This window comes from Fonsecaea erecta (assembly GCF_001651985.1).
Source record: "Fonsecaea erecta strain CBS 125763 chromosome Unknown Scaff3, whole genome shotgun sequence".
NCBI classification, from domain to species: domain Eukaryota; kingdom Fungi; phylum Ascomycota; class Eurotiomycetes; order Chaetothyriales; family Herpotrichiellaceae; genus Fonsecaea; species Fonsecaea erecta.
Genome location: NW_017387246.1, coordinates 610,314 through 626,763, shown reverse-complemented (window position 1 = coordinate 626,763; position 16,450 = coordinate 610,314). Strand labels below are relative to the sequence as shown.

The following is a 16,450-nucleotide window of genomic DNA, read 5'->3' as shown; positions in this document are numbered from 1 at the left end:
ACGCACGCACGGTCCTGCATTGGTCAGCCGCCCCTAGACACACCAATCCGCTACGTTGCCCGCACGGTCCCCCCTGGCTCGCAGGCCTGGCCGTCACAGCCACTACCCAAAGCCCACCTGAGGTGTTGGCTCCGTCTTGCCGGTGAGCACTGACCCAGCATCACACAACTGGCAAAAGTTTGGCTCACGAGAAGACCAGGGCCAAGGGCCAAGGTTCTCTCAAGGTTCTCGGTCCTGATTCAAAAGTGTTGACAGATCGTGTGAAATCTTCCTGCCTGCGGTTCGCACACGATCAGCCCCCTCAAAAGTCCTCATCATCACATAAGGCCCGCGTCGCCCTCGACTGCGGCGCAATTTCTAGCCCCCTCCCTAGGCTTTCTTTTTTCCCCTGCGCGTTGGCAGCAGGACGCACCGATTCCGTTCTCGCCACCACACATATTTATCATTCTTACCAATATCCAACCTCATCCGGAAAACACAACAACAAGCAAAAAAAAGAACAGTGTTCTTGTGAAATCAAACGCTTCGAGAATAATCCCTGCGATTTTATAACCAGGTTCTCGTTACACGAACTACAGTCGCCCTACAGCATACCTTATCTACCGCCACTAAACATCGAGAGATAGGGCGTCTTGCCCTAAGAATCTCTCTTCCCCCCACCCCCTCTTGTACGCCTCCCACACGCAGACAACATTCACATGAATCAGGCAGCGTCGCCCGTTCATTTCGCTACGCAAAACTCCCCTACGCTCGTGCACTCTCCTCTGTTACACGATGATGCGTCAACACATTCGATAGCACGGCCGGCGGAGGACACGGCACACCTCCAGCTCCCGGTAACCAACGGCGGTGCCGCGCCCACCACTAGCCTATCGAATCTGTCCCCCACGACGTCAAACTCGGGCGCATCAGCGCCTAAGGAGCCTGCAAAGAAGGGCAAAATGACGCACCGTCTGACTCGAATGTTTTCTCGGTCCGACCCCAAAGACGTCGAGGCCGCCAAAGCTGCAGCTGAAATAAAAGAAACCTCCCCCGACGGTCGTTCGGAGAACGGCCACACTCCCACCAGCAGACCTCCCTCTGGTAGACAAGGTTCGAATGATGAAAAGAGCGGCCGCAAAATGACCATACTCGGTACCGCGAAAGAGAAAACCAAGGGCGAGCCGCCCTCCGACTCCCCCAGTGCCCTCCATAAACGATTCGAGGTCTACGATGACGGCACTCACCAACACTTCCTCAAGTCCGCCAAACGGCAGGAAAAATTATCCGACATGCTCCGCGACATGCTCGGTGGCGGCAAGAAGAGGGATCAAGATGGTGCCGGTGATCAACAGCTGACGCTGATGTCGTCGTGGGTTGACCAACTCAGATCGGAGAAGGACAGCCTCGCCTCAGACAAGAAGGGCGGCCCTAACGCCACGGCCAACTTGGTCGAGAAGTATGGCAAGTGCCAGGAAATCGTCGGCCGCGGTGCTTTCGGCATCGTGAGAATATCCCATAAACCAGACCCTAATAGCGTTTCTGGAGAGTTGCTCTACGCCGTCAAGGAGTTCCGCCGTCGCCCGCAAGAGACCGCCAAGAAATACCAGAAACGGCTGACCAGCGAGTTCTGTATCTCATCGTCACTCCGGCACCCGAACATCATTCACACCCTTGACCTCCTCCAAGATGCCAAAGGAGACTACTGCGAAGTCATGGAATACTGCGCCGGCGGAGATCTCTACACGCTGATTCTGGCCGCTGGCACTCTCCAAGTTCCGGAAGCAGACTGCTTCTTCAAGCAACTGATGCGTGGCGTCGAGTACATGCATGAGATGGGCGTGGCGCATCGTGATCTGAAACCCGAGAACCTTCTCTTGACAACACACGGCGCCCTCAAAATCACCGACTTTGGGAACGGCGAATGTTTCCGCATGGCCTGGGAGAAGGAAGCCCACATGACGGCCGGACTCTGTGGCAGTGCCCCGTACATTGCCCCGGAAGAATATAGCGGGGGCGAATTTGATCCTCGTGCCGTGGATGTCTGGGCATGTGGCGTCATCTACATGGCTATGCGGACTGGCCGGCACCTCTGGCGAGTGGCTCGCAAGGAGGAGGACGAATTCTACCAGAGATATCTCGAAGGACGGAAAGATGAAGAGGGATACGCTCCCATCGAGACTTTGCATAGGGTTAGTATTTCCCGGCCGCTGATTCCCAGTCCCGGACTGACTTTTGGTTGTACCAGGCTCGTTGCAGAAACGTCATCTACTCGATCCTCGACCCCAATCCTGGCCGCCGGATCACTGCTTCTCAAGTCCTCAAATCGGAGTGGGGCAGAGAGATCAAGGTGTGCAAAGCGGGTGAAGAAGGCTTCTGAAATGGTTTCCCCGTTCCTTGGGATGACGATGCCTTCGTGAGGCATTTCCACGTCTGGCGCGCAGCGACATGATGAATTCAACATCTCGTGATTCAGGCACGAGCATGAACCTGACGAAGTGATGATTTGAAGCATTTTTCAGTGAGCAAAAAGACCAGCGTCTTTTATCGGTTTCTGTTTGGGCCTTTTTTTGTTCAACCTCCAGATTACGACAGTGGTCAGAAGAAATATTTGGGTGGATCGCGATTGGCCACATTCGTTGTTTTGGATAGCAAAGAAGGGCAAAAGGAAGACATTTTAATTGTTTTCCCTCGTTTACGGAAGTTTTGTCACGACTGCCCACCCATTCCGGTCGCCCAGGCCCCAGGGGAAAAAAAGGCCCAGAAAAGCGAACCGACCTCCTGTAACAACAACCGCGGTGGTCTACCCAGCGTTCAATTCTGTTTGCCAGTACGAGGCCAGGTACGGTCTCTCACCCTTTGCCAGCCTTGGATTTTATATATTGTCATGCTTCAAGGCCCGGGCAGCTCCGACCGATATATTGTACTACAACCTAGGGGATGCTGTTTTGATAAAATCCGGTCTTTTATTGTTGATATTCGATCGCTGAAGGAGAGCACTATGTTTCTTGAGCCAAATGATAGGAAGCAAAGATTTCAATTGATGGCTTGGTCTTGCGCCTCTGGTGTCTACGATGGACTCGGAAGCCTCTCCTACGAGCGATCGAGTTTGAGCACGAGAACAGCATCCTGAACGTCTTGGGACGTTGCCAGTATCGCCAAAGACTGAGACCTGGTCTGTTGTCTCCATCAGTCTCGCCATGATGCTGCTCTTATCTCAGCCAGCCCAGGGCTGACGGTGGAATGCATTGATCTTCATCTGGCGGCTGCCTTTGCCTGCCCGGCTAGTACCTGCATGACCCAGGATTAACTCAGGTTGCATACTCGGTTGCATGGCTCTGCGGCACCATGGTTACTAAGGCTGCCCGCCTCATCAAAAATACCTGTTTAGGATTGACTCCGGTCCATCCATCAAGCCATGATGCATTCTTGTCCACCAGCGGTCAGGGGCAACAGCCTGCTGGAGACACTCGTCTAAGGCGTTCGTTCTTTGGCTCGTCCCTCCCGACACCTGCCGTCTTCATCCCAAGTCTGCCATGGCAAGATCCTTCCGACGTCACCGTGCTTTCTGCTTTCTGAAGACGTCGACGGGGTCCAAAGAAGGATTTCCAGATCAGCGCACTTGCATGAGTGAGGGTGTGTTATGGCGTGGTTAGGACCACGAGACCTCGCTCGCTACATACCGGTACAAAGTACATATGTCACACGCCCAGGGTCCTGGTTCACGTAACCACAACTAAAGATCCATCTTACTATACACTATATCAGACTCAGCTGCAAGTGTTACTGCGTCCTTGTTTCTACCCACACCCACAGATCCCGAAACCCGAGAAACTCGCTCGATTCTCGGAATCCCCCTCCCCCTCCTCCGCCCACCCACACCTTTCCCTTTGTTATGCCTTACGTACTCTGTCCTTAACTCGATTCGTGTCACTTACGTGACCCTCTTTCACTTGTTACAGTAGGTGGCTTTTCAGCTTTGGTTTGTTCTCTCTGGCAAAACCCAAGACCGGCTGGGCTGAGCTAGGTTGACTTGGTTGCCCTCTTCGATCGTGTTACCGAGACCCTCGAGTCTTAGTCACATCACACCCCCCTTCCGCAGAGGCAGGTAGGCAAGCAGCCCGCTCAGTGCCGCTCCGACGGAAAGGCACGGTCCGGATAAGCAGCATCGATGGTTATCACATTGCTTTTTTTGGGATTTGCTTTTGGAGGGCGGCAATGGCGTCTCTCATCATGCAGAGTCATGTCATGTCAGAAGGTCCATTGGGGATGAGTCGAGCCGACACACAAGACACAAACAAACACACGAACAGCTGAGATGAGACCAGATCAGATGAGATGAGATAGGATGCGATGGGATGGAGTTAGGCGTAGGAGTATTAGGAGTGAGGCGAGATGCGGGCGTAGTGTGGCGAGACGAGGCGAGGACGCGGGACAGGAGTGCAGGAGTCGGTCAGGCCCAGAGCGAGGGCCAAGAGAGGCCAAGGAAGGGGCCAAGGCAAGGTCAGGCAGGGCAAGGCAATGAGATAGGATAGCCATGGTAGTGAGGCGTTTACGTGGGGGGAAGGGGGAGAGGAGGAATAAACCCAAACACGAAGAGAGCGACGGGAGTAATAGAGAGGGGGAGGAAAGGACAGGCACGTTGGTTGTCTGTTTTGTCAAGTCTACCAGTCCCAATTTTCAACAAAGACCAGCATAGAGTCCGAGGCAACTTGTTTCACTTTACATATACCACACCACGCCTTGGTAGACATGATCAGGGCAGAGCAGGGCATAACAGGGAAAGACCAGACCACAAACCCCTCTATCTATCTAAAGGACCTATGTGTACGGAAGATGTCATACCGCAGGCTATCTATCTTAAATATCTATCCATTGTCTGACTGTCTGTTTATGTATGTATGGATGTTCACAAAGGGCCAAAAGGGTACAACAGACCACCAATAATGCCGAGTTACTCTTGCACGACACATCTGGTAAGTAACTAACTGAATGATATGTCGAACGAAATCAGAAAGCATCTTGTAGAATTAATAGTTCAGTCACGAGGCTTCTCTGTCCGTCCGTCTGTCCGTCCGCTCTGTGGGACACCCACGCACGAAACAGGGAGCAGGGCATTGGGGCTCCAAGGGTCAAGGGTCACAGGGTACATACATAACGGGGAGAGCGGAGGTCTATTACCTTGTACAGTCAGTCATCAAGAGTGCGTACAGACTCGGTGACGGGAGGACACGTGCATGCGCTGGGAGATGGAAACAAGCAGCGAGCGACAGGAAGCAATGTAGATGTAGGCACGAAGGTAATGTATGAACGGAGTATGTAGATAATTACTTTGATTGCACAAGTCCAAGGGAGGGGAGCATATTCAGCAATAACCCAAGAAGACATTTGGATATGCAAGCACCGCCTCCATCACCGCTACAAACAATACATACATACCATTGCTGCTGCTGCGGCGGCGGCGGCGGCGGCCGCAGTCAGACAATAGCTAGCCAGCTAGACTGTCCAGAAACATTCGCATTGAAACTCCATTGCATGTTTTTTTCCCGCTCCGTGATATATTTCTTTTCTCTTTGACCAGGTCAACCCACGCCTGCCTTCCCTCCTCCCTGCTGATTCAGAACATGCATGCACCAACGACTTGATATCGTTCCATTCACGTACAGTTCGGAAAAGATTCACCGACAGCACTAATGGAGAAACCGAGATTGTTGTTTGCGTGGGGTTGTCGTGCGGTGCGTCTCTGTTTGACCCTCCATGCTTGATATCCACGTCTCTTAGAAGCTGGAGTGGTGGTATTGCAGCATTGAATTTCGTTCCCCCTGGCTCCGAAGAAACGTCCACGAGACTGTGCCCGCTGAGAGTTGTGGGAGCTGAATACACACTCTCTCGAAAATCTTCGTTTGATTTGAGAGACCATAGGACCTAATATTCTCCAAGTACATAGGCGGAGGCTGGGGTGATGTCCTCATCGAATTCCAGCTGCCGTAAACACGCACCCTCCGAAAGGCCAAACTACCTCGATTTCGCCGAAACGCCTCTCAGAGACTCATCGTAAAAGGGACTTTTCATTCGCTGTCACTGTCTTCCTTCGTCACACCGCTCTCTCTTTTCTTCTCCTTTTTCTCTTTCTTTTCCTTTTTCCTCCGTTTCCGCTCCGCTTTCTCTTCAGGAGTCTCGCCCTCGTGTTTACTCTTGCGCTTCTTCTCCTTTTCTTCTTTCTTGAGTTTCAGAGTAGACTCGCCGTTCGTCGTGGGAGGCTCTGCCGCCGCTTCCGTCGCAGCGGGGACAGCAGCAGTCTCGTCAAGATCCATTTGACCGCCCGCCTCACCGTTCGGAGCAATAGGTGGAGCAGAAAGAACGTCGGATTTGGAAGTGGTCTCCCCGACAGGGGCGGACCTCGTGCCTTCTGTGGTGGCGGCCGCGCCGTAGTCGGTGTACTCAGCATTCCATTTCGCTGGAGTGTTCTCATTTGGTCGGCCGTATTTCTGTGGTGATCAGTTAGATAAAGGTAGGAGAACAAGGGGAGGGGTTGCCATACATCAAGTTTTCCGTCAGACTTCATCTTCTTCTTCTCCAGTGCAACAGGTCCCATACCCCATCGTCGGGGATACAAGTCTCTCTCCATGATACACCTCTTGACTTTGGCAACAACTCCATGGTCACAGGTGGACAACTCGACAGTTGACATCATCGCAATACCTAGAGCGATTGCCTCGCCCTTAGTCGTCATCAGGACGACCTCTTCGTGGACTTCGATACCAGCCTCAAATCGTAGCAGACCGGGAATCATCAGTTTGGCGCCGTAGCAGACAGCATTGACCGCGCTGTCCTTGACAACAATTCTCTTGTATGTGGTCAGGAGGCTCTCGAGCGGGGAAATCACTTTGCGCAGATACGACTCGTCTCGGTTATTGTCCATCATCCACTGTGCATCGAGGACGTCGTGTAGCGTGACCATGCCGTCGCCCTCGGCCATCGCTCCACTCCTCACTCTTCGCAGTTCCTGCATGTGTGCACCAACACCCAGCAGCAATCCCAAATGGACACAAAGAGTTCTGATGTAGGTTCCGGCTTCGCAGCTGACCCAGAAAACGCCGAGATGCCGGTCATTGTCGAATTCGTATAGTTTGCTCTCGTGGATGGTTCGGATACGTAGCTGTCGCTTGACCGCGGAGATGAGGGGAGGCCGTTGGAACAGGGCGCCCGTCAGCGTTTCGAGTGCTCGAGCAAACTGCGCTTCTCCTCCAGGCAATTTGTCGTGTAGTCGGATGACGCAGACGTACTCTTTTCCGGCACCTTGTTGCGACTTGACTAACCTGGTGGCTCGGTCGATGCATACAATCAAGCATCCGGTGACTTTGGGATCAAGGGTGCCGCTGTGGCCGGTCTTTTCGACCCGCAATATCCGCTTGACCCAGGCGACGACTTCGTGACTTGAGGGATTGGATGGCTTGTCGAGATTGATGACGCCGGACGAGATGTAGGATTTGAGATCGCGTTTCAACGGTGTGCAGCCGACAGGGATCGGCGTGAAGTGGCCCGTTCGAACCAGCACTATAGTTGTCATGTCAATTGGAGCTCGGAGGGTCATGACTTTGGGGGACTTGCGTTTGTCATAGTTCTTCAACAGAAGTGGCCACTCAGATGTAGGAATCTGAGGCGTGATATTCTCGGGTTTAATGCTGAAATCAGCCTCCACGACCTTCGCCATGTTGGCGGAGCTGCGTTCGCCCAGACTGAGATTTGGTGCGCAAACGGATCTGTGCGTGCACAGAGCTTCCTGAGAGCGAGTAGAGGGTCAGCTAAGACACAGAGGAAGCAACTCCAAGATATAGAACTATCTGAATGCTGCAGATATCGATATGGGAGTATGGAACGCAGTACTAAAAAATTATCTTTATTCTCTGCGACCACAGAGCGAAAGAAATGGAGTCGAGCAAAAACTTGACCGCGAAGTCGGTGCGGAGAGAAAACTAGCCCGTATATGGACTAGTCCCACAACAGGGCTTGGCACTATCAGAGCCTCGAAAGATTTTCAGGCAACGCTACAACTACGACACTCTGTCCAGTCCAGATGATATATAATCACCCTCGTTCTTCCCACGGGTGCCATGTTTCGTGAACTTCTCTGAGTTGTCTTTCTCTCTTATCATTCAGGATCAAGATGAGCGGCGGTGGCGTTGATATCATGGACAGATTCTGGAGCACCCCTCCGGTCACTCGGTAGGTCAATCCTCTGCCTCTCTTGTCCTGTGGCCCCCATATGTCTAACAGTGCCAAAAGGACTATTTTAACAGCCATGTTTGTGGAGTCTGCACTCGTCCATTCGGGTCTGGTATCTGGGATGCGGATTGTATACCATACACCTTGGATTTTCAAGTTCCCTCCTGAGCTTTGGCGCCTCCTTTCCTCCTTTCTGTTGACGGGTGGTGGCTTTTCTTTTGTCTTCGACCTCTACTTCAGTAAGTTGCCATCATCTTCTCTATGATATATGTCTGACTCTATCAGTGTACACATATGCCTCTGGCCTAGAATTGAACTCTCCTCGATTCGCGCAACCGGGCGACTTCTTCACCTATGTCTTTTTCGTGGCAACTGCCATCCTGGTCAGTACCCCCCTCCCTCCCTTTCCTTACCCAACCATTCTGTCCCCATTTCGACACCTCGCATATCTGCCCGCCCAGTCTCTTCTAGCTGAAGCGGTTCCTGGAAACGAGGGAGATTACCCCTGTGGCACATAAAGCTCCTATCATTCGCAAATCTGTCAAAGGACTTTATGCGGCACAGGCATGGTGGTGGCTCCATTGAGAAAGCTGTTCGTGAAGATTCAATTTGCGTTTGGCGGTTTAGGCTTCCTACATCACAACACATTATCATTCTCGTTTTTGACCCAAAGCGCGGAATGTCGGTCTGCTGACTTCGGATCAGGTATCTGGCGGCCTCGTCCTTGGTGGTCACATCTTTACACAGGCCCTGCTTCTTGCCCTCATTTACACTTTCGCCCAGGACAACAGGGGCAAGAAAGCACACTTCATAATCCTCCAAATCCCGGTCGAGCTGCTCCCTTGGGCCATGCTCACACTGACCCTGATAATGGGTGGGCCACAAGCTGCCCTCCAACAAGCTACTGGCGTGTTTGCCGCTCACCTCTACGACTTTCTGACCAGATTGTATCCAACTTTTCAAGGTGGCAGGAACTACATACAGACTCCAGCTGCAGTTAGGAGATATTTTGGCGCGGATAGAAGCTCGTTCACTCACAAAGCTTACGGTACGAGCTTCAGACCTGGTCAGAGTGTCCCCCAGCAGCAGAGTCGCGGTTGGACCAGTGGCTTCTCAAACTCTTGGGGTGGTAGGGGCGCCGGCCGGCGCCTGGGAGGCGACTGAGGGGTCTTTGCGCAGCGATATATTGTGAACAACCTGTATAACAGCTCTTGACGAGACACGAGATACCCAACCAATCATCCGTCTGCGATGATCAGAATGATCCTACGTCGTCCTTGAGGAAAGATTCCTTTGCCAAGCACAAACCGCAGCTGAAACATGTTCGACCTCAGGGGTCGATCCACAGGGAATCCACAGCCTTGCCATCTCCACGGGTTTCATACACCTTTCGTCTCACGGGTCCAGTGTTTCCGGTCAATCCTTTGCCATATTCTCGATGCGCCCATTGTGACTCGCTACACCCAAGACGGACCTGCCACATCACATGCTCCAAAGTTTGCCCTATGGGGATCAGCTGCATAGAGAGGAAACAGAGTCCACGCAATGCTTTGGGCCAGACCTCTCGCTTGTTGTACTGGATACAACTCTGATGAACGCGCATGCTTTTTTCGTCGGAGAGGTTTTCCCCATCGACAAAATCCCATGGCATTTTGGGGCTGTGCATTCTTTCATCAGTGATGTCCAACGACGCCCGCCCATGCTGATCGTTGTTCCCTGTCACCCGTCCACAGGTTCGTTGCTGTGAATGCAAGAGAATTGTGGTTCTGGAGTATCACGTCGTGGGTTTTCATCCCAAAGACTGGGCCATGAACATGGAACAGGAGATACAGGGAAAGATATTCCTGTGGACTCTTCGACATATATGAAAGCCGTCTTCTCCCTCTTGCGTTGTTTCTTCTCTCTGGCCACATCAACATCCTGTGTCATTCCCTCCTTTCGTCTTTGATACTCCAGCAGCCCGGTCCTGCTGCACTTGCCTTCACTTCACTCACATAGCCTTGCGTTGCATTCGCTTTGTTCCATTCTTCCTGCCTCTCTCACGCTATTACAGACAACAGGTTGTCCTTTCTTTCTTCCATCCTTCACACTAAACAACACGATGGGCCGGCTTCTCCTCCCTCTCTCCTCCAGTCTCGCCGTGCTGCTCCTACCGGGCGTCCTCGCTGCCGGTTTGGGCCCAAACCACAACCTTCCATCGCTGGTTGTGACGGTGGCAAGCCTCTGCGCCCCGGGCTTCTTCATCCCAGCTGTCTCTGGCTACGTCCTACCCGCGGCACCCTCGGGCGAGAAGCTTACGTGGAGACGCGACTCTCTCCTCCCACGTAAGCACGAGCACACCGGCCACAAAAATAAAGACACAGGCAACCAGACTACAACCGCCGACGATGCCGCCGCCGCGTGCATGGCTTCCGCCATGGAAGCCGCGGTCAACCAGACCGGCATTGCCAACGTCACCGAGGCCGTGGCTATGAGCAACACCACCATGTCCGCCATCGCGAGTGCCTGCGCCGGCAACTCGACGGATCTGGTCCAGGCGGTGGCTGCGGCGGCGTCGAACGAGACCGCAGCGGCCTCACTGGCCTCGACGAACGGCACCAGCGACGCTATCGTTGGTGATGGTTCGTCTTCAACCAATTCCTCGTCGTCATCGTCGGCTGAAGCCGGAACTGGCGATGGAAGCGGGGACGGAAACGGAAACAATGGCGGTGATGGCAAGGGTCGAGGCAGAAATGGCAACGCCGGCGCAAACACGAGCAGCAACGACTCCGTCGGCGCGGTCATCGACGACGTGTTAGAAGTCGTCGGTTCCGTCATTGGGGAGCGAAGCTCCTCCGACGATGCCGTCAAGAAAGCCAAGCGCGACAGCAAGTATCGTGACAACGTGGTGCGAAAGAAGTGGGTGGCCGGTCTGGATGAGAGGGCATTTTGAGCAGGTGTCGTACCACTGAGGCATTCATCATGTGCCTGGGTATGGTTATTTCTAGCGATCTCTTTCCAAGAGCGGTCCCAGGAAAGGGGGGAAGTCAAAACGGCTGCACACTGTCGTCTGTATGTATGGGAACATGGAATTGCAACATCATGGAGATTTCATAGAGGTGTTTCGGCAAGTCCAGGGCAAGACACAGGGAAAAAGTATTTGAGAAGTGCAATACAATGATACGGTGAGAATTAGGATAGATTCTTCAGAGGTCAGAAAGGAGGCACGGATCAGCATGACCATAAACAAGTCGAAAGAAGACTCGTGTAAGCACCAGTTTGATTGTGTCTTGTTCGATGAGATTTAAAAGAAGCTCGTCTCGATGATATTTATCAGCTTGCCCCATACAATGCACCTTGTGGAACATGCTCGATGACTTCATAGCTATGCTCGGACGTGACTGTCATTGAAGAAGATTGCCTGAATAGCTCCCGTTTTCCCTTCTTTTGTTCCCTGCCGGTGCAGTGGTGTGGATTGATGTCTGGGAAAATGTTGCAAGTAATGGAAGCACCGATCGAATAGAAGTTGATGACTCCTATGATGGTGCGAACCATGATTATTCGCTTCCCCCGTAGCTGGTAAAACAGGTTGATATCCGTGTCTGGTCCCTGCCTTAATTCACTCCGTGTCGATGTCGTCGAACTGAATCCTCAGTTGATCTTGACTCGCAAAAGGTATCGGAGTCTGATCTGAGCCACATCGTAAACGATGTATTCGTTGTACAGAAGATATGCGTTTTGCTCATACGTTGGTGCTGGCGGATGATTGTTGACATCAGGCATTTTGACCCCTATCAAGCTCGGATGAATGCAGCTGGCATCTTTCCAGACTGGAGGACCAGTCTGGCCCACGCCCCAGGTGGAAATGCAGCCAGCCTGCTTAGCGAGATGCCCTGCATCGGAATCACCCTCCGTGAGTTTGAGACACGGTGTGCCCAGTTCAGCTTCACAAAGAAGGAGTAATCCAGTCCCAGCACTGTTATACGTTGCACAGTAGCCAGCACTCTTTGAGCTCATATCTGCAAGATAGACACCTTTGCCAAACATGTACCCAGACACGGGGGCTTCTGGTGGTGCAATCCGCAAACCTTTGCTAAGAATACCACCGAAGTTACTGACACGGGATCCATGCCAAAGTAACCGACGGTCACTCTTTGTTCCGATATTGGCATAGGCAGAGTTGTCGGGTCGGTTCGATTCACCATTTCGCTCAATACGGAAGATATCCTGCACTGCGTATGTAACACCATGGGTGCTGCCCGTTGACTTGGTCAGGTAACAGAAGATCTCGGCGAATTCTTGACTGCCTTGATCCAGAGGCACCATCTCTCTCATGCCGAGTCCCTTGTATTGTCTATCCAGCATGTGGAGCGACTTGTGTTCCGCCACCGCGGCGGATGTCATAATCTCGTTGGCCAGTTGCATATCTGTCAGCGTCTCTAGGAGCTGAATTTCTCTCTGCATCACAATTAGCTCTGGGGCGAAGCTGACACTGGCAAGGCTCATGCGCAAATACCTTAATGGAATTCATATCCTTGAGGACAGGCAGAGCTCGACGGCCAACAACGTGTGGAACAAGTGAGAAGTACTGATTGCTTCTGTCCATGACAGCCTGACCTGGCAGTTCTCCCATACCGGCGGCAACAGAAGGGTCGGCAACGAGCAAAGCCAGCTCTTTGAGGACTTCATACCCCTTGAGTAGAGTCTTCTTGCTCAACTTCCCGAGCGGCATTTTATTGGCATCATAATCGAAATCTGCCATGGTGTTATTGAAAAATTGCATGTTGAAGATAAGTTCCATCAGGCGTTGGACCTGTGGCGGTAGTTTGCTTTCAGCAAACACCTTTTCTCTCACGGCAGCGCCGCTTTTCCGGTTCACTTGAACCGACTCCTTTTGGCCGTCGTCGTCCGAGTCTGTGTAGTTGATTTCGAGATAGGCGTACTTGCCCTTCCTCGGTGGCGCATCCCTATTTTCCCAAGTGAGACCAGCCTTCTCTTTGAATTTAATCCCAAAATACGAAAGAGCCTCGTCAAAGGAACCGTCACCTAGCAATTTGCTCTGGCCTCTCTCACCCACACGACCCCAGCGTGTCCCTGCTACATTGTTAGAGTCCACGGCAGATATCGTTGAGACACAACTTTTTGAGAAGCCTCCGGTAATACTGATACGAAGATCCAGGTGAACTTACACGTATAAAATCCATGGGTGCCTCTCAAAAGCTGTAATCTGTAGAACTTGTTGTTGTTCACTTTGGCATCGGATTTATTGAGCGTGGCGTCATATATCACGCCGCCTTCGTCCACATGAACAACGTAGGATCCCTCGACCGGGACATCGTAATCTAGTGGAACTCTGCTAGCCTTGGGAGCAATGCTTGAGGCAAGTGGATCGGATGCCTTTGAGGACTTTGTTTTTTTGGTCGGTATATGATTTGCCCCATCGTCCTCATTTTTCCGTGAGCGCTTTGATGACCTAGTCGCCACCGTCTGGGCAGGTTGAGGACTGTTACCGTTCACCGTGTCGTCATCGTTGGTAGGCGAGCTCTCAAGGAGATATTCTTCGACGTCAACGGGCTCATTTGACGCCAGAGACGCAGAGAGCCAGTCGTAAGAGACAGAGATCGTATTAGGATTCTGTTGGGCTTGAGTGATGCGGTCCAGTTTCTTTTCCCACTGAGCGTGGGTCGCGATGAGATGGGTACACTGATCTGGCTTTGTAGTGTACGACCCCCCGCAGTTGGCGATGTCAGTCTTCAGTTCCGTCACCATTTTGTGTGAGAGTTCAGGATGTCCGCTGCGGGAGTAAGAAGCAAAGCAGATGATGACCCCATCTAGAGAAGGAACAGCAGGTTGAGGAGGTTGCTTGATTCGAACCATGTTGGCTTTGGCACTGAATCAAGAGAGTGCGAAGTTGCAAGGCTTTTACGAGGGACAAAAGGGCGAAAGCGACAGACCTTTCTGATTTATGGCATCTTCATTAGAAGTGAGACAGGGCAGTTCGAATGACGAGCCAAGAGGTGCAAGTGAAAGGCAGCAACACCCCAAATAGAGGCAGTTACCTGGGGCGGGAGCAGATATGCAAGTGAGAAGCGGGCGAAACTTCAGGCTTCAGTTCACTAATCGCGTCAAAGCGCGGGTCAGCCAACGCGAAATCACGTGGTTTGGGGCCGATGACGTACTGTGTGCCTGGAGACGCTGTTGGGCAAGGGAAATCATCGGATCTGTTGTAGGTGCTACAAAAGAACACCCAGGGTTGCCGTTACACTTCTGAGCTCAAAGAATGGCGGACAAGGTTCATACCGATACAAACCCTTTCCTACGGCGGCCTCTCTACATTTACGACCTCCCGACAGAACTGCTGTTAACCCTCACCATTGCAGGACGAGAACAGTCGCAGCCGCCGCAGCCACAAGAGTCACGACCAGAGGGAATACCTGCGGACCGAGAGAATAGTCTCAGCGAAGATGGCGTTGCGAACTCGACATCATGTGCGCTCTGCAGGGTCACCTTCGACAGTGTCCAAGACCAGCGGCTGCATGTCAAGTCGGATTTGCACCGGTACAACCTCAAACTCAGCATAAAACAGACCCCTCCTGTTGATGAAGCCACATTTACAAAGATGATCGGTGACTTGGACGAGTCTCTCTCGGGATCAGACTCTGAAGGGTCGGACGAAGAAGATGAAGAGGTGGCCAAAGGTGGAGACAGCACCCTGACTGCTCTGCTTAGGCGACAGGCCAGGATATCTCATCCACAAGCAAGTGATGGCACGGAAGACTCTAGCAAGCGGGGTTTCGGTAATGCGCCATTATTATGGTTATCAAGTCCCAAGATCGGAAGCGATGTTGGACTGGGCGTCTATCGAGCCGTGTTGTCAAACGAGGAGCAAGAGGAAGCATCTGTTTCGCTCGTGGAGATCCTCAAAAAGAAGCAGCTCAAACCAACAGCCGCAAAGCATAGTGGAAAGACGCACGGGGACGCATCACACGCTGTGGAGAACGAACCACATTTTTTCCTGTGCATGATCGGAGGCGGCCATTTTGCGGCCATGATCGTCTCTCTGGTGCCTGAATTGAGGAAAGGCCCAGGCGGAATTGAGGAGCGTCACCCAGTCGTTAGGGCTCATAAGACCTTCCATCGCTATACCACGAGACGGAAACAGGGTGGCTCTCAATCGGCAAACGACAACGCGAAAGGAAACGCCCACTCTGCAGGTTCGTCTATACGGAGGTATAACGAGATGGCCTTGGAAGCGGATGTGAGAGCAGTACTAGCAGAATGGAAAGGGATGATCGAGTCCGCCGAACTGCTCTTCATTCGTGCAACCGGAAGTACCAACCGAAGAACACTGTTCGGACCTTACGATGGTCAAGTCCTGAGAAGCAACGACAAGAGGATACGTGGTTTCCCGTTCAGCACACGGCGGGCAACTCAAGCTGAGCTTTTGCGTTCGTTTCAAGAGCTTACCAGGCTAAAGGTGGGGAAACTTATTGAGCCGGCTGCTGAAAGACACCCGTCCGAGAAAGCTGCTGCGAAGGAATCGAAGCCGAAACCTCAAGCGCCGAAGCTTAGTAAAGAAGAGGAGACCGCTCAGTTTCATACCTCCCAACTCCAAGGTCTAATCCGGCGCTCAAAGGCACCTGGAGTCTTGCTTTACTTGACGAAGAACGAACTCTCGCCGGATTTCCCCTTCTTTCCTGCGGCCGACTATCATCACGCGCCGACTCCGCTCCACCTCTCTGCGTCGACCAATTCGCCAGCATTGGTGTTAGCTTTGCTCAGCAAGGCGCACGCTGATCCGACTATCAAGAACGGCGACGGCAAAACGGCGTACGAGATCGCCGGCGACGCCAAGACCCGAGACGCCTTCCGCATTGCTCGACACCAACTCGGCGAAAATGTCTTCGACTGGTCCGCGGCGCATGTCCCCTCACCTCTCTCACAAGAAGAAGCCGATGCAAAGGCGGCACAAGAGAAAGCGGCCTCCGACGCCGCGGAAGCTCAGCGCAGGAAAGCTGGTCTGGAACAACTCCGGCTGGAGGAAGAAAAGCGTAATGTGAACAGGCTAGAAAAGAAAGCCGGAGCTGGCAAGACGCTCGCCGCCGTGGCAGAAAAGACTGGCGCGGAGAAGAGAGAGGAAGAGGTGCGTGGACTGACTCCCGAGATGCGCATGAGGCTGGAGAGGGAACGCAGGGCGAGAGCGGCTGAAGAGCGGATCAGGCGTATGCAGGGCACGGGCTGAACGATCCTTGCTTCAAGAGATGCT

General features: G+C 52.7%; 6 protein-coding genes across 6 annotated transcripts; 4 read left to right on the top strand and 2 right to left on the bottom strand.

Annotated features, from left to right (window-relative positions):
- Nucleotides 1-698: 698 nt before the first annotated feature.
- Nucleotides 699-2,359, top strand: AYL99_03480 (hypothetical protein; the record flags this gene model as incomplete). Its single annotated transcript, XM_018834996.1, has 2 exons — nucleotides 699-2,171; nucleotides 2,228-2,359. 2 exons carry the CDS (start codon nucleotides 699-701, stop codon nucleotides 2,357-2,359), a joined length of 1,605 nt encoding a protein of 534 aa, XP_018694646.1.
- A 3,688-nt stretch (nucleotides 2,360-6,047) lies between these two features.
- AYL99_03479 (centromere/microtubule-binding protein cbf5) lies at nucleotides 6,048-7,693 on the bottom strand (the record flags this gene model as incomplete). The annotated part of the gene is made up of 2 exons (XM_018834995.1): nucleotides 6,048-6,467; nucleotides 6,521-7,693. 2 exons carry the CDS (start codon nucleotides 7,691-7,693, stop codon nucleotides 6,048-6,050), a joined length of 1,593 nt encoding a protein of 530 aa, XP_018694645.1.
- Nucleotides 7,694-8,146: 453 nt separating this feature from the next.
- On the top strand, nucleotides 8,147-9,206 carry AYL99_03478 (hypothetical protein; the record flags this gene model as incomplete). The annotated part of the gene is made up of 5 exons (XM_018834994.1): nucleotides 8,147-8,205; nucleotides 8,266-8,444; nucleotides 8,491-8,588; nucleotides 8,911-9,152; nucleotides 9,203-9,206. 5 exons carry the CDS (start codon nucleotides 8,147-8,149, stop codon nucleotides 9,204-9,206), a joined length of 582 nt encoding a protein of 193 aa, XP_018694644.1.
- A 1,100-nt stretch (nucleotides 9,207-10,306) lies between these two features.
- On the top strand, nucleotides 10,307-11,137 carry AYL99_03477 (hypothetical protein; the record flags this gene model as incomplete). Its single annotated transcript, XM_018834993.1, has 1 exon — nucleotides 10,307-11,137. The coding sequence occupies one exon, from the start codon at nucleotides 10,307-10,309 to the stop codon at nucleotides 11,135-11,137; it is 831 nt and encodes a 276-aa protein (XP_018694643.1).
- Nucleotides 11,138-11,835: 698 nt separating this feature from the next.
- AYL99_03476 (hypothetical protein) lies at nucleotides 11,836-14,061 on the bottom strand (the record flags this gene model as incomplete). The annotated part of the gene is made up of 3 exons (XM_018834992.1): nucleotides 11,836-12,642; nucleotides 12,701-13,278; nucleotides 13,374-14,061. The coding sequence occupies 3 exons, from the start codon at nucleotides 14,059-14,061 to the stop codon at nucleotides 11,836-11,838; spliced, it is 2,073 nt and encodes a 690-aa protein (XP_018694642.1).
- A 403-nt stretch (nucleotides 14,062-14,464) lies between these two features.
- On the top strand, nucleotides 14,465-16,426 carry AYL99_03475 (hypothetical protein; the record flags this gene model as incomplete). Its single annotated transcript, XM_018834991.1, has 1 exon — nucleotides 14,465-16,426. The coding sequence occupies one exon, from the start codon at nucleotides 14,465-14,467 to the stop codon at nucleotides 16,424-16,426; it is 1,962 nt and encodes a 653-aa protein (XP_018694641.1).
- Between the last annotated feature and the right edge of the window lie 24 nt (nucleotides 16,427-16,450).